The sequence below is a fragment of the Colius striatus genome, chromosome 3 (assembly GCF_028858725.1).
Source record: "Colius striatus isolate bColStr4 chromosome 3, bColStr4.1.hap1, whole genome shotgun sequence".
In the NCBI taxonomy this organism is placed as follows: Eukaryota; Metazoa; Chordata; class Aves; order Coliiformes; family Coliidae; genus Colius; species Colius striatus.
The window spans coordinates 44,106,867-44,123,501 of NC_084761.1; the positions used below are offsets into that span (position 1 = coordinate 44,106,867).

Here is a 16,635-nt window from a genome sequence, read left to right on the forward strand (position 1 = left end):
ATATTGTTAATTATTATTTAGTATCATATTTGACCTTTAGAAGTTTGGTAATTGCCAGTTGGTCATAAGAACAGATGATGACTGAGAGGTCAAAATGGAAGAAAGAAACTTCAAGCAATAGATGTTGATGTAAAAATATAAATTTCATAAATAGGAAATTTAGCTGCATTTCTTCTGTAAGAAATACAAAGTTTATTTCGTCGGAAAACTTTATTAGGAAATACTGTAAGTTGCAACAGCAAGAACCAGTCTCTGAAAGTCATTTGATGTACACAATTCCTGGATGAATTTGTGTGTCATCAAGACTGGCAGATACATATTATCACTGTTTACAAAGATTGTAATCGAAAGCAAATACAGGTTTTCATTCATAGAGGTATTTTTAATATAATAATGCTGTTTCTGAATTGTGACATTTAAAAGATAATATGGCATTAAGATGAGCAGAAGAGAATGCCACGTGTTGCTGATGATGCATCTGAGGAGAGCAGATCAAAGAAAGATGAAGAGAAGGTGGGGAGAAAGGAGAACATTCATCTGTAGAATGCCTAAATATTTGTGGGAAGGAAGTACATGGGTAACAGCAACATTTTATGATCAGGTAGTGAGTTGGATTGTTAACTAGTTGAAGGGAAGAAGGCAGAGAGCTGTGATCAATGGGACAGGGTCTAGTTGGAGACCTGTATCTAGTGGAGTCCCTCAGGGGTCAGTGTTGGGACCAGTACTGTTCAATATATTAATGCCCTTGATTAGGGAACAGAGGGCACTGTCAGCAAGTTTGCTGACCATACTAAACTGGAGGGGAGTGGCTGACACACCAGAAGGCTGTGCTGCCATTCAACGAGACCTGGACTGGCTGGAGGGTTGGGCAGGGAGAAATCTAATGAAATTCAACAAGGGCAAGTGTAGAGTCTTGCATGTGGGAAAGAATAAGCCCATGTGCCAGTACAGATTTGGGAATGGAGTAGTGTAGGGGAATGGGACCTGGGGAGTCTTGGTGAACAGCAGGATGACCATGAGGCAGCAATGTGCCCTTGTGGCCAAGAAGGCCAATGGCATCCTGGAATATATTAGAAGGGCTCTGGTGAGTAGGTTGAGAGAGGTTCTCGTCCCCCTCTACTCTGCCCTCGTGAGACCGCATCTGGAATATTGTGTCCAGTTCTGGGCCCCTCAGTTCCAGAAGGACGGGGAGCTGCTGGAGAGAGTTCAGTGCAGGGCTGCAAAGATGATGAAAGGACTGGAATATCTCCCTTCTGATGAAAGGCTGAGGGAGCTGGGGCTATTTAGCTTGGAGGAGACAGAGAAGTGACCTCATTAATGTTTACAAATATGTAGAGGGTGGGTGTCAGGAGGATGGAGCCAGGCTCTTATCAATGATGTCCTATGGTAGGACAAGAGGCAAAGGGTACAAGCTGGCACATAAGAGGTTCCAAAGAAACATAGGGTGAGGGTGACAGTGCACTGGAACAGGCTTCCCAGATGGGTTGTTGAGTCTCCTTCTCTGGAGACATTCAAAATCCACCTCAATGAGTTCCTGTGTGATCTGCTCTAGGTGGTCCTGCTCTGGGAGGGGCTTCAACTAGGTCTTCTTTCAGGTCCCTTCCAGCCCTTGAGATTCTGTGATCCTGTGATTTTAGTTCCTGAAGGAGAATCAATTTTGCAGCATTGCTATGTAAATACACTTGACGCTTATTTGTTGAAGACTATGGATGAGAAAAGCAATTGCTCTATATATTTTGTCGGCGATACTAGTTTCCAGTGAAGAGGCAGAGATATAATTTCCCTGATCATCTTACAGATCTGTGTTTCTGCTGCGAACCTACGTGAGAGCTCTGTAGGAAACCATCTTAGGTGTTTGCTGATCTTTGAGCAGCTTCTAGTGTCTGCTTATACAGTTCTAATTCTCCACTGAAAACTTTCAAGGTGTCAGATGGAATAAATTCACCTGTTTTGTGAGGTGAACTTTCTTAGAGATTTTTTTGAGGGTGAACTTTCTTAGAGATTTTTGAGTTTTCTTAACAGACTTTAGTAAACTTAAGTACTCTATAAATGCATAATGAACAAGAATTTGTGAGGAATGTTGGTGTTTTTGATATTTTGAAAACTCAAACCTTCATTTTAAATAATTTATTTTCACTATCCTGAAACCAGATGCATAGTTTTGGCTGTAACTGCCTTATGTTATTCATAAGATGCACCTGGATCAAGCTGGAGAGAAGAAAGTTTGTGTACACCTTCAATATTCCCCGCCATCCTCACCAAACATGAACACTCATTTTCACCTTGCTATGCCTTCTAAAATAATCCCCCTGAACTTAAATATCTTTATTGTCTTTACATGTGACATCTCAGTCTTCCGTAGACACAAGTGTGGCAGACTTTTGTGTTCTGGAGGAGCAGTTAAAAAAATTAAGCCAGAATAACAGACAGTAATAAAATTCTTATGAAAAAGGCATTCTTCAAATTTCGAGACAATTTTTCTTAAGAGCTTTGAATGTCTAATAGGAGAGGTACTCTTCTCAAATTATGCCCAGCTATAGGCAAATAAACATCTTAACCCTGTTGAAAAACAATGAATTGTATCTTCAGGCTCAGGCACTGAGCAGAACTTGCCATGGCAGACTTGTACTGGAGAGGAAGCTTCAGCTAGGGATAGTGGAAAGATGGAGAAGTCTAAGGACAAGAGATTTAAATTTGAACTACAAAAACTATGGTTATCTTCAGATTGTTTGAATGGGAACTAATGTTAGAAGACTACCATCTTCATGTGTAACAAATGTCCAAGTCCTTACTTAAAAGCACCAAAGAGCTTATATTTTAGTAGCAAAGCAAAATGGTAATTATGTCATTGTTGATCTTGAACTCACTGTAAAAAAAAATACAGTATTCGTTTCACAGACTCTTATTTTGATGTGACTTATTCCCAGGCTGTTCCAGCAGTTCAAACACAACTTTGATGAAACATCAGGTATGCTGCCAAGCTACGGACAGGCACTGACAGCTATCAATAAAAAACCGCAACTCCATGTTGTTTCAGGATTCAGTCTTAGAGGGTTGCCAGCCAGTTGTAGAGCAGCCCATTAGTAGCAGTGTGGCCAGGTGCTCTCCCAGCAGGTGGTTGCTAGAGGGCAGTATTTACTAAAAAGATGTTCAACATGTGGTCACTGAACTGAATTGTATTTCGGAGCTTATTAATTTGAGGACTTCCAGGTCAGTGCAGTTCTTTTTGTGTTTTTCAATTTAACTTGCATGCTGCAGTAACACCACCAGTGTTGTGACTTTTCTTTGCTTTCTTATTAATAGTAATTATAACCTCTTCAAATGTACTGTGGTGGTTTAGCCCTGGCTGAGTGTGAGATGCCCACCAAGTCATTCTGTCACTCCTCAACTGGACAGGGAAGAGAGAAATATAATGAGAGGTTTGTGAGTGGAGATAAGGACAGGGACATCACTCAGCAATTAGCCTCACAGGCAAAATAGACTCAACTCGGGGAGAAATGGTTTGATTTATTAATGATCCATCAGAACAGGGAGATGAGAAATAAAACCAAATCATTAAACACCTCCCCCCACCCCTCCCTCTTCCCTGGACTCCCCTTCCTTCCCCTCCAGCAGCGCAGGGGATGGGGAATGGGAGTTGCAGTCAGTTCATCACACATGGACTTTGCTACTGCTTCTCAGAGGGAGGCCTCATCACAGCTGTACTGTGGGGTCCCTCCCCAAGGCAGACAGTCCCTCACAAACTTCTCCAGCATGGGTCCTTCCCATGGGCTACAGTTCTTTACAAATTTCCACCAAAGGGCCTCCCATGGGGGCACCTCCTCACACTGCCCTAACATGGGTCATCCACAGGGAAGACGGTCCTTTGGGTACCGACTAATCCAGTGTTGGTTCCTCACAGGGTCACAAGTCCTGACAACAAACCTGCTCTGGCATGATCTCCTCTCTCCCCACAGACTCCCAGGTCCTGTCAGAAACTTGCTCCAGGGTGGGCTTCCCACAGAGTCACAGCCTCCTTCAGGCATCCACCCACTCCGGCATGGGGTCCTCCACGGGCTGCAAGTGGATCTCTGCTACCCAGTGGCCTCCATGGACTGCAGGGGCACAGCTGCCTCACCAGGGGCAGGACCACAGGTCACAGGGGAATTTTTCTCTCAGAGTCTGAGCTGACCTTGGTGTCCGCAGAGATGTTTTCACATTCTCACTCCTTGTTGCTGCTGCAATTTAGCAACTGTGCAGCAACTTCCTCCCCTTCTCTGTTATTCACAGAGGCGTTACCTCCATCACTAATTGGCCAGGCCTGGGTCAGGTGTGGGGTCCATATTAGAGTTGACTGGCATTGGCCCTGTCAGCTACAGGGGAAGCTTCTGGAAGCATTTTGTTTAAGGAAGCCACCCCTGTAGGCCCACCCTCGCTACCCAAATAAACTGGCACAGGCAAAACCACTACATTTACCAAGACATGCGCATCTTAGAACATTATATTTATGAAAATCAGATTGGAAAATCCCTTCAATCAAAACTTGCCAGGTACCTTCAACTTTTCGTGTCACTGTTGATGGATTTTGTGAGGATGATTTTGAGCAAAGCAGTGCTTTGCCTTTTGGTAACCTTTTAGTTATATGTTTAATGTTTCAGATATTATGTATTGAATGCTTCTATGTAGATGCATACAAGATAGAGGTATTTGAAGTTAGGAGAAGGCGTGGATCTGCTTTGGTAAAACATTTTAATCAAATATATGAAAAGGAGGAAGTAATTTCATTTAAAGAACAAGGAAGTTATTCAAAATGACATCCACATAATATGTGCCTCCAAGCAAAAGAAGCCTCAGGCTATTAGAAAGACTTGTTTTTCTGCTGGAAGGAAAGCAAGGTCTTTCATACAAGAAAGCAGGTAAAGAAGTATTAGCTGATTATAACCATTGTAGGGAATATTTTAGGGAACGGGGTATGTTATTCAGGAGAGAGACATCTCTTGCAGGCTTGGCAGAGAAATACTTTAAATAGTATGAATGCATTATAAGATTAAAATGGTAATAGAAGATTTGGTCGGGTTTTTGAACGCTTAAAATCGATTGATAGGTTGGTGGCCAGTCCTTATATAAGACTGTTGAATATTGAAAGGGACAGTGTGGTCATTGCAGCTTTTTTAGTTTTATAGACAGTATAGTTGTCTATACTGTCATCAGATGCTCAGATGAAGGCATAGGAATAAAATGTAGAGAGCTGTCCTAAAGAGCTTTTCAGCAATTGTATGCATCATTTAATCAATGCCATAACTCTGTTAAGCATTTCTGAAATAAGTAGTAATTTATTAACATAATATCAGTTATGCTTTCTGCTTCTCATTTGTTTACTTCCAGGGAAAGCTTAATAAGAGGACTAATTTGCACTTTGTATGAGCTAAAAAGTAATATATTAAGCTTCAAGTTTAACTGTAAATCTTCAGAAGTGGAAAACAGAACACGTGAGCTATACAACCGAGTAAAATTTAACAATGATCGACTCACTCTTGCATTCCTAATTTGTGGGGACTTTCTGTGCAGTTTGGTATTTCAAGAAAATAGATTCTATTGCCTTCAACATACTAAATACTTCATTGAAAATCAAGGAACTCTCAAGTTGTCATAAATACTTAGCTCTTGTAATACATAATAAATCTTCTCTATGTGATTGTCATGAGTATGAAAGTTTGCAGGAAGTAAAGGTTTTCTGTAGCCCTTGCAGCAGCACAAGTTCTTAGATAGTCTTATAGTAGTTTAAGTGCTGAAGCAGCCTTGAAGGTCACAACAGAACAACTTAAATCCTTAGGGAGCATGCATAAATGCTACATGCTTTTGAGAATGAAACTGGTCTTACTGCCTTTTATTGACAAGTATACATTGTAATAAATGCCAACATAGGAGGAAAACGTAGACACGGTACATTTTTTTCTGTTGGAAATTATGATTTACACTTTTAATAATTTTTATAAAACCAGGTTGGGGTTTTTTCCATGGTTAAAAAGATATATTGAATCAAGTTGCCTTATGTCTGTTCAGGGCATACTTTGCTAATTTTCACTTAGTAGTGTATATGTATGTGAAAACTGTGGCAGTTTAAAAGAGCGGATTTTTGTGTTGTAACTTTGTGAGATATTTTTAGCAGACAAGTCTAGTGATAGTGGTGAGTTGTTTGGGGTGGGTTTTTTTTTTTGTTACAACTTTCAAGATAATATTGTAAACTAGCACTAATTCGAATTAGATGAAAATGGGAGCCTGAGGGAGGAAAAAACTTCTCTGGTGGGCTCAAAGTTGCATTGTAGTAATTCTACCAATGCAGTTATTTCTCACTTTAAATACATTCCTGCCAAGCTAGGCAATTTTTAGTGTTCTAAACAATTGTCACAAACAGCTTCAGCTCTTAAAACATTGGTTTTTTTCTCTTCCTCTCATTGCCACCTTTTGCAGCTTTATGCTATTCCTTGGTTTCTTACAATGTTTACACGTGAGTATGCATTCTTTTCCTCTGATTAGATGTTCTTCTATTTCTTAAGTGATTCTTCTCGTTTTTCAGCTAAAGCCTTCCTAATTGGTGTGATATGTTTATAATTTCGTAAGTCACTTGTAATTTGCAAGGATGTGTGTTATGGTTTGTGTCTCAACAGTGTCACATACTTTATGCCCTGGTTTAACATGTAGTGTTTAGGGAGTGTGCAAAGTAAGCTAATATGTACTGGAAAAAAGGTGTAATAATAATTTAAAAAACAAAACCAAATCTCATCTTCTCCTGCCCTCAGCCAAATACAGTAACTATGAATTTAAAGAAAAAAATGGTAGGATGAGAAGAGATGATGGATTCTTTCTCTGAAATATGAAAAAAGTTATGTGAGATTCTTGATTGCAATTCCTAAAGATCTTGACTGTAAAGCATTAATCCTTGCAGTTGTACATTCTTCTAAAAAATTTGTGGGATTCACCACCTTTGGAAAACCAAAGTGGTTTCCTTGGCAATGAATTGCAATTAAAATGTTAAAACTATCAGATTGCGGGAGGGCTTATTTTAGGAGAGTCACATTCAGCTTTATATGTAAAATGTTGCTGTTTTTAACAGGTCTTTCTTCTCGTCTTCCCTTTTCCTTGCCTTTTTTTTTTCCTATTCTGCTCATTTTCTTGTCTAATTTTAAGTAATTGAGTTTATTGCTTGATTTATTAATGTCTTTATACTAACAGACAAAATGATGCATGTCCTAATTTATAATTGCACAGTACCAAAAGAAACATAAATTGCCTAATTTTGTGTGTTTGAAATATGAAAACTTGCACATTTTAAAGTATCTAATAATGAAAGAAGACACTGATTTCAGAATAATAAAACTACATATGAAGACAAAACTATTTCTGAACAGATTGAAACCTTTTTGCTCCCAAATAAAAAAAGAACTAACCCTAAGATCAGAGAGGGGGGAAAAAAGCAATGGGCAACTCCCTAAGAGTGTGTGTGTCTATTTTCATCAACTTGGATGCTTATAACTTTTTTTTTGTGTTTGTTCATCATGCAGATGTTTTTCCTTTGCACAAAATTTTTCACTTGTGGGATACATTGCTACTTGGAAATTCCTCCTTCCCATTCTGTATTGGAGTTGCAATACTTCAGCAGCTAAGGGATCGTCTTCTGGCTAATGGATTCAATGAATGCATTCTCCTTTTTTCAGACTTGCCAGGTACAGAAAAATCTATTTTGCATGTATTATATACTGCAGATCTTAGATGTGTTTTGAAATCATGTAAATTAAGGCAAACTCACTATCAGACTATGTAGGTCTGATTTCATCGAGCTTTGGGTAGTAGAGATCTTCTTGTTGTCATCAGAATTTGAGTTTGTTCTTATTTACAGGTGAAGATTGGAGAACTTGTGAAGTTTAGAACGCTTTTAAGTAATTCATAAGTGACTGTAGACATGCCATTTATAAAAACAATCCAGGTGACAGGACTTTCCCAGTGAAAAAAAGGTAGTGCTGTTCTGAACAAGGCTTTTCCACTTTGGTGCTGATACTAGTCTGTTTTCCTTTCAAAAATAATTAAACATTTGTTGTGGAAGCAATTAATTTTAAAAAATATATTAATTAAAGCAATATAGAAGCCACTGGAATTGTTCTGTGTTAAATCAGTTTCTATTTGACATGTAAAGCTTTCAGAAGAACCATCAAAATCGAATTGAAGGCTGCATGACTTATACAGAAGTTCTGTCTTCTAATTCAGTGGGAGGTGGTTGACCTATAGGTACAAGCAAATGTTGCATCTTTAAAAAATAATTAAATAAAAAAACACCAAACCAAGCCTCATCTAGTGAAAGATGTGTTGCCACTTGTGATGAACTAATATTTACATAAACATATGAATTGGAGGCTTCTGCCCTGAAAACATACTTATGTTCCAGTATTGCCTCCCTTTTGCCAACCCAGGATCTTAATACCATAATATAGGTCTTGATTAAGAGGTGACACTGTTTTAATTGTGTAGCCATTCTTAAGGTAACTTTAACTTTTGGGTAATGCCTGGGCTAATTATGTATTTGGTAGGCTCTGTTTGAACACCATGTGTGCAATTCAGTGATTTATAATTCACTTAAACAGAAGTCATTTTTTTTCGGAAGAACTAAATGAGAGAATTAAGTTTAGAAGAGCATTTCATCTTAAAGGTCTTATTAGGTATAGCAGTCTCCCCAACTGCAGAGTTTACAAAGGTTAGCAGTAGTCTAAGATATGGCAGCAACACAGGCTGAGGCAAAGTTCATAGTTCATAGCAGAAATCAGTCTTTCAGAAGTTCAGTGACTTGTTACAGATAGAACTCTGCGATTTCTCTAAATGTTATTGTCAAATATTCTTTCACTGTATACCCTTGAACATGTGTCCAGAAATTCACTTTTCTGTTGTCTTTCAATTTAGTGTGTACTATGCAATTGCTACTGTGTTTTTCAGTCTATAAGAAATTTAAGTAGGCTACTTCAAATGCTGTCATTAAATCTAACTTGAGTATCTTCAGAAGGTCTGAAAAGTGAGTGCTAAACTGTAACGTTGTCTCTCTTCCACTTCCTTCCTCCTCTTCTATTAGCTGTATGTCTCAGTTAAATATAGATTCATTAATATTAAACTTATTTTCTTTCCTAATGTCATTTCTCCCTATTTTTTTTTCCTTGAGTAGCTCTAAATTATGTATTTGAATTTATCTTGAACCAGATGATTTACTGACAGCTCGAGTACTTTATACTGGGGTGTTTTGTAAGAACGTATTAGTTCTCAGAGTATGTGTAGGTTAATATTAGTTCATTAAAATCTATTGTAATGTACATACTTTGTGTTGAAATTTCACTGATACTCTGGTAGGAAATGTTTTGGTAGAGTGGTGTCTCTGAAATTAATTTTTTTTTTTTTACATGTTAGTGATGTCTGCAATACATTGGATGTCAATAGTAGCACAATTGAATATTTTGAGATTAATCCATAGAGTATCATAAACTGACTACTAAGGAAAAGAAGAATGAGGATGGAAGACAATCCTAGTGTGATTTAAATGTTACTGGTCTAGCTGACACCTTTGTAACTGCTTCAAACATAATAACGTTCGAAGTGTCTTCTTGTGACTTCTCTTTCTGACCTTAGACTTATTTCTGATAAGTATTCTGAAGTAAACCAACTTTGGGTTGGGAGCTGGCTTCGTTACAGAAGCAGAGCAATTTGTTATGGCACACCTGCTCACCAAGGCTGTTTGGTAGCATCAGACTCTAAGATTGATGTAATTTTACCTGAAGCTGTGAAATCTTTAATTATTCACATTTTCCACTTGTAGTGACATGAACAAAATGCAATTCTATTTATAAATTCTACCTTCTTGAGACTAAAGAGAAATGCTGCAGTGAGAGTTACACTAAGGGAAAAGATACTAAAATCCTTTACTTTGTTCCCATTAGTGTTCTTGCTACTCTGTACTTTCACTGGCAGAAGAAAATTAAACGTATATCCTTTAGCAAAAGACTGTCTGAAGAGGTAGTGTTTCATTAAAGGGGTTAAAAATGAGTTCATCAGTAGAACTTCGATAGTGTATGTCTTAAAATCAGACCAAGGCACAACTTACACCTCCTGTTTGGTGAGAGAACCTGTACGTGCTCTTCATAGCAAAAGAGAACTTCAGAGAATAGAGTAATTCACCTGTTAGTCATATAGAATTTTGTACATCTTTACTCTGGAATAATCAAAGTACGCGAAGGTAGGCCATCAAGTATACTTGCATTTCTAAGCATGAAGTGACAAATTTCTGGCCATTCTTATTTGAGCTTTGCTTCTAGGTGTACTGAATTGTTTGGGTTTTTTTTTTTTCTTTACAGATGTGTCTTGGGAAAATATTTCATTAGTTTGGATTTTTTTTTTTCGTTCACTTAAAGTTATGAGAATAGCTTATTCAGAATTAGACCAGTACTTAGAAAGCAAGAGGGTGTCATTTTTTTTTTTCCTTTTACAATTATGGAATATGTTGCTGACAGCATGGTGCCAAGTAGGGTTGTCTGTCTGTAACTTTGTTGTGCAGGATGTCTTTGCTTTTATAGGTATAAAAGGTCTTCCAGTAATCATTAGTTCTCTAAATGTTAACTAAGTAGGATTTTTAAATGAGCTGCGCACATACTGCAGTGTTGAAATTCCCAGATTAAAATGTACGTTAAACTGTACATCTCTGATGGTCAATTTATTTTGGAGGTGTCAGTTCAGTTTACTTTCCCATGTTCAGGAAACTTAAACTCTTGTCTTTATAAATCTGTTTGAGACATTTTATCCTGTCTGTCCAAAATTTATTGTCATCAGAAAACTAAACATGGAGAAATAGAGCAAGGTTTGTACCTGTTGATATTGCAAGCTCAGAGTAAATTTCAGGTCTGGATTGTTAGCATGGAAGGGCAGAACTTGTTCAGGAAGGACAGGTATCCCAACTTGGAAAAGCTCGCATTGTATGTGAAGAATGTTGCTACTATTCTAAAAATGGTGATAAGTGAACTAAATACTTATCAGGGGTGTGTCAGGTGAAACCTCTGTCACTGCAAAAATGTAGAACATCTAGACAAGCATCTGTAGGTAATAAGCTACTCATGTATCATTTTGCTTCTGCAAGGCTGGAGCTAGACAATCTTGTGCTGGTTCTTTATGCTTTAAAGAAAAAACAACCAAATTTTTTTTTTTTTTTTTAATCACCAGCATAACATAGTTCTAAGGAAACAAATTCAGCGACATGTAAACTGATGAAATATAAACCACCAACTAGTGTGCTCAGAATACAACCCTGAAACTTCACACTTGAAAATCTCTTAAAGACGGCCTGTTGGTTTTTTGTTTTGTTATAAAAATAGATGTATAAGAATGTTCTTCTTAAATTCTTTCATGTGTAAATTTAAATGAGAGGGTGTTTAAAGGCTTTTTCCAAGAGTTGGATAACATTTCCTTGACTTGGAAGTAGGTTAATTATGCAGCAAACTTAAAATTGTTTTGAAATATGTATTTGACCTGATGTTAGATACTTAAAGCTACTGGTTTTGCACAGTGAAACACTAATGTAAACTTGACTAATAGTAAACACTGAAAGTTTTGCATCTCAGTAATGTACTACTGTACTAATGTAGTAGTACTAATGTGCTACTGTAGCACCAAATGACAAGAGCTTTTTTTTTTTAAGAAATGAGAATCGGTTTTAAGCATGGGTACATAAGCAGGATTGTTATTATCCTTCCTGGTTACAGTTCCTGTATTTGTGGGAATACCACATTTACTGATACATTAATAACGTTTCAATCTTGAGTAATCTGTTTCTTGCTCTGTGGTAGCTTGTGAGTGTTAGGTGGTTCAGGATACTCTTCAGGCAAGTCTATATATCTTATCTATATTAAACTTCACCCAAAGTATTTTCCATTTTTGGTCTAGGAACCAAAGCCTCTAATTAGCCTTGTTGATCTGATAACAGATACTCCTATTCAAGGTTACTTGAATTTTTGTCTTATTTAAAAAACAGAAAATCAATGTTATTTTGTATTATTTCCTTAGGAATATACTGATGGCTAATGAGAGGAGAGCTCTACTAATACACAAGCCTTCTACTTATGGCTCTTTAGACATTGATCCATTTTATAAGCATGTGATCTGGTCAGAGTTTTTAAAGCTTATATCTAAAGCTTATACCTGTTATGTCTGGGAAACAGCTGAAGTGGCTTGTATCTGCCAAGAAACTTTAGAGGACATGATCTTTATTTACGTGTACTGAACTTCAGTATATGCATATTACTTTTGTGAAAAACAGATTTAGGATAAAGGAGGTAAATTTAACTAGTGTTTGAGATTGCAGTTTGTCTGTTGAGTCAATTGTAGAAATATTTTAATAAACCATGCAACACAGAAAAAATAAAACAGTATTTTGCTTTCAAAAATTGATGTTGCTGAATGTTGGCCCAAGTACCTCATCTCCATGTATTTTCTAACAAGTTTCTCATCTAAGCTGATTGCTGTAGTTTTATAAACTTCTTTTTTATCTTCTGTAGATGGTTATCATCTATCTGTGAAATAATGTTTAGTCTTCTACTTTTCGTCTTGTGCTTCTCAGGTTTTGCTTAGTAGCCTCCTTATGACTATTTCCATTATATAGTGTGAATTCTTGTCCTTTTGTCATTGGCCACTATCCTAATTTGATGTTAGAGCCTAACCAGATGTCTTTAACATTTTGTTAGTTTGTAGAAATGTCTACTGTTAAACAGAGGTGGCACACCTCATAAAACTGTTTCAAATACACTTTCCTGTTGGAGCTTAGCCAACATTACAGCCTTTATGTATTCTGTTTTGGTTTTCTTTCTCAGTAAGATGTAACACATGGCATTTGGTTGTTCACTTACAGTAAACCTTTACTCTTCATGCAGTCATTCATCATTCTGTATCTTCCTTGCTCATCTTTATCAGTGTAGGACAACGTCACGTTTTTATATTGAAGTCATTCTTTATGAAACCTTTTCACTAAACTACTGAGTCAGAAAAATTTTTACAGTCATGAGTGGGAAAAGGATTCTTGTTTGGCTGTTATGGGAATAATTCAGTGTTTACTGCTGCTTCTCTCTTTTCCTCAGCACTTGAAAGTGTTGCATGAACTGATCCAGGTGGCTACATAACTGGAGTTATGTAGCCATAAGACCTCCTTCCATAAGACTTCTCTCAGCTTTTCTTGTTTGTACACAGGCTTCAAACATACCTACTAATGGTCTCATCTGGAGTGTCAGTGTCATTTCTGCTTGAGTTATTATTTTAGTAACACCCTCTGCTACAGAGCTCTTTATCTTGATGCATTCTTATATTATCAGTCCTTGAATATCTTATTTATATATGAAGAAAAGAGAACCAAGTTCTTTTTCTATTCTTTGGACGTTGCATGTGATTCAATACATAAAAACAGAAGTCCTTATTTCCCAGTGTTTCTGAACCCTGATGAAGGTGGTTAATGCTCTTTAACCAAGCAAGGACCTGGAACATTTAATTTTTGATACATTAAGTGCTGTTTGTGGGCATTTAGGCTCAAGAATAGTTTAAAGTGTATGTACACTGAAAATGGCAATATCATCCAGAGGTACTAAACAGTTTTGACTGTGGAGAGCTGTCTAGAGGGTTCTTTGTTTTGTTTTTTATTCCAAGACACTGAAAGAATTTTAATGTGCTCTCAGATAAGGTAGCCTACCAATGCAGCTTTGGAATTATTGATCCTTATTACAGCTGTGCAACATGTAGTCTGTCTGAAGACGTAGAACTGTATTTTCTTCCTTTGCTTCTGCAATGTTGTTCTATCCAAGTGCAACGTCTGTACACCTGCTGTATTACATAACAAATGTGATGGCTCCTTCATGACACTTACCTTTCAAGAGCTGCTCGAAAGATGCACACTTTGCATCCATGTAGAAAGAAGAACAAATACTTTATCGTATTAGTTAAAAGTTTTTAAAGTAATGAGTTGCCTTCGAAGTTTTGTCCCAAGATGCACTGAAAGGGATGCTGATATGTGTAAGTAAGGGCAAATTACTGTCCACAAAATAATGAAACAATATGACTGTCCTTTAATGTGTGAAATAATTAATATAAAACCAAAAAAATTAGCATTGGCCTTTTTGTTTATAGTAGCCTTCTAGTAGTAAAACGTACAGAGATACTGGATAGAAATGCATTTCTCTTCCTGGAACTATCATTTTAAATATCTAGTATTGGTGTATCTTTTTGTATATCATCCAGAAAGAACAGTTTTATGGCCTTTCACCTCTATTTCTTCTGAGAGCGGGGATCATGAAATCAAACTGACTGACCTATTCAGCTTCTCAGCTTTTATAGCACAGAGATTTTGTGACGTATTGATGTGGCTGTGTGGTGAAATCTGATACTACCTGGCAAGGTAGTAATAAAGTATTTGTGATGGCGAGGTCAAGCCAAGCTGATAATTTTGGGCTGTTTCCAGAATGCAGAAGCAGTTTACTTTGGCCAAATTTCTTAACTGGTGTCTGGTTACCCAAGGGAAGGACTCTGGAATTGATTAACTGCAGACAAAGACAGTCTGTGTACATTTTCATTAAGAAAGAACCATTCATGTTAAGTTTTTCTCAATTGCTTGCTTTCACTTGCTATGAACAACATCTATGCCTCTGGTTTTCCTGTAAAAATAAGAAATTCTGTGTGCTTTTGTCACAGGTGTATTGCCTTTAAACTGATGCTTTCTTTTTAACATCTGTTTCAAGTGCAGTCTAGTTCTCTCCTGTTCCTATAACAATAAACACTAAATATATGTTATTTAAAAGGCAGCTATGTCAGACTGGGACATCCGTTTCACTTCAGACTGTTGACAGGAGACAGCAGCTTGGTAGGGAGCGATAATTTAGCAAGAACAGAGCAAAAGTAATAACATCTTGGAGCAACCATGAAGTTAAGCTTGGAAAAGGTGCAAAACATTTCTATAGGCTTAATATTAGAATGGGGCCATGGTAAAACCAGGATATTAGTGTTAGGTTACTTTTTCTTTACTCACTACCCCTGTCTTTCTCAATTCCATATTACTTGCATGTTTAGAAATCTCAGGAAAAGCTTTTAGATACCAAGTAATAGAGTAATTAGCTAGTGCCGTGAATTGCTTGCAGTAAGTCTTAGTTGCTGCTTGACTCTGAAATAATTGAGCTCAGTTGAGCCAGAACTCCTTAAGCCAGTCTTTTAAAAGGAAATTTGTGATTTTTGGTTCCTAGGTACTTGAATGCCAACTTTTACTTTTTGAAAACCTGACTGCTTGGAGACATACTGAATTTTGGAATGAGAACTTATTTTTTAAACTGAGAAATTGTGGACTGGATGATCAGGTAGTGAGGTGGTTGTTAATTGGTTGAAAGGAAGAAGGCAGAGAGTTGTGATCAATGGGACAGGGTCTAGTTGCAGGCCTGTATCTAGTGGAGTCCCTCAGAGGTCGGTGCTGGGACCAGTACTGTTCAATATATTCATTAATGGTCTTGATGAGGGAACAGAGGGCACTGCCAGCAAGTTTGCTGACCATACTAAACTGGGGGGAGTGGCTGACACACCAGAAGGCTGTGCTGCTATTCAATGAGACCTGGACTGGCTGGAGGGTTGGGCAGGGAGAAATCTAATGAAATTCAACAAGGGCAAGTGTAGAGTCTTGCATCTGGGAAAGAATAAGCCCATGTACCAGTACAGGTAGGGGAATGAACTCATAGAGAGTAGTGTAGGGGAAAGGTACCTGGGGAGTCTTGGTGAACAGCAGGATGACCATGAGGCAGCAATGTGCCCTTGTGGCCAAGAAGGCCAATGGCATCCTGGAATATATTAGAAGGGCTCTGGTGAGTAGGTTGAGAGAGGTTCTCGTCCCCCTCTACTCTGCCCTCGTGAGACCGCATCTGGAATATTGTGTCCAGTTCTGGGCCCCTCAGTTCCAGAAGGACGGGGAGCTGCTGGAGAGTGTTCAGTGCAAGACCACGAAGATGATGGAGTGGAGCATCTCCCTTATGATGACAAGCTGATGGAGCTGGGGCTATTTAGCTTGGAGGAGACAGAGAAGTGACCTCGTTAATGTTTACAAATATGTAGAGGGTGGGTGCCAGGAGGATGGAGCCAGGCTCTTATCAATGATATCCAGTGGTAGGACAAGGGGCAAAAGGTACAAGCTGGCACATAAGAGGTTCCAAAGAAACATAGGGAAAACCTTCTTCACTGTGAGGGTGACAGTGCACTGGAACAGGCTGCCCAGATGGGTTGTTGAGTCTCCTTCTCTGGAGACATTCAAAATCCACCTCAATGAGTTCCTGTGTGATCTGCTCTAGGTGGTCCTGCTCTGGGAGGGGCTTCGACTAGGTCTTCTTTCAGGTCCCTTCCAGCCCCTGAGATTCTGTGATCCTGTGATTTATATAGTATTTATGTTATATTTCAAGTTAAATTTTTTCTGTGCACACTTCACAGTTATTGATGCTATGTTATGTCAGCATGTCATTACAGATTTTTCCAGAGAAATAATTTATGTGAATAAAACCAGAAAGTACATGCTTTTTGAACTGAAAAACCATCCCAGTGTCGGGTCCTTGTAGAGCACAGAGATGTTGT

General features: G+C 38.0%; 1 protein-coding gene across 5 annotated transcripts in view; it reads left to right on the plus strand.

Moving 5' to 3' along the window:
• Positions 1-16,635, plus strand: part of TBCK (TBC1 domain containing kinase) — a 102,130-nt gene that overhangs the window by 53,183 nt on the left and 32,312 nt on the right. For 4 of the 5 annotated variants that reach the window (XM_061994168.1, XM_061994167.1, XM_061994171.1 and 1 more), the window contains 2 exons: positions 6,451-6,487; positions 7,542-7,703. In XM_061994168.1, coding sequence (XP_061850152.1) covers positions 6,451-6,487; positions 7,542-7,703 — 199 coding nt within the window. Of the gene's footprint in view, positions 1-3,956; positions 4,530-6,450; positions 6,488-7,541; positions 7,704-16,635 lie in introns of those variants that run through there. The other variant, XR_009818531.1, reaches the window with a different exon arrangement.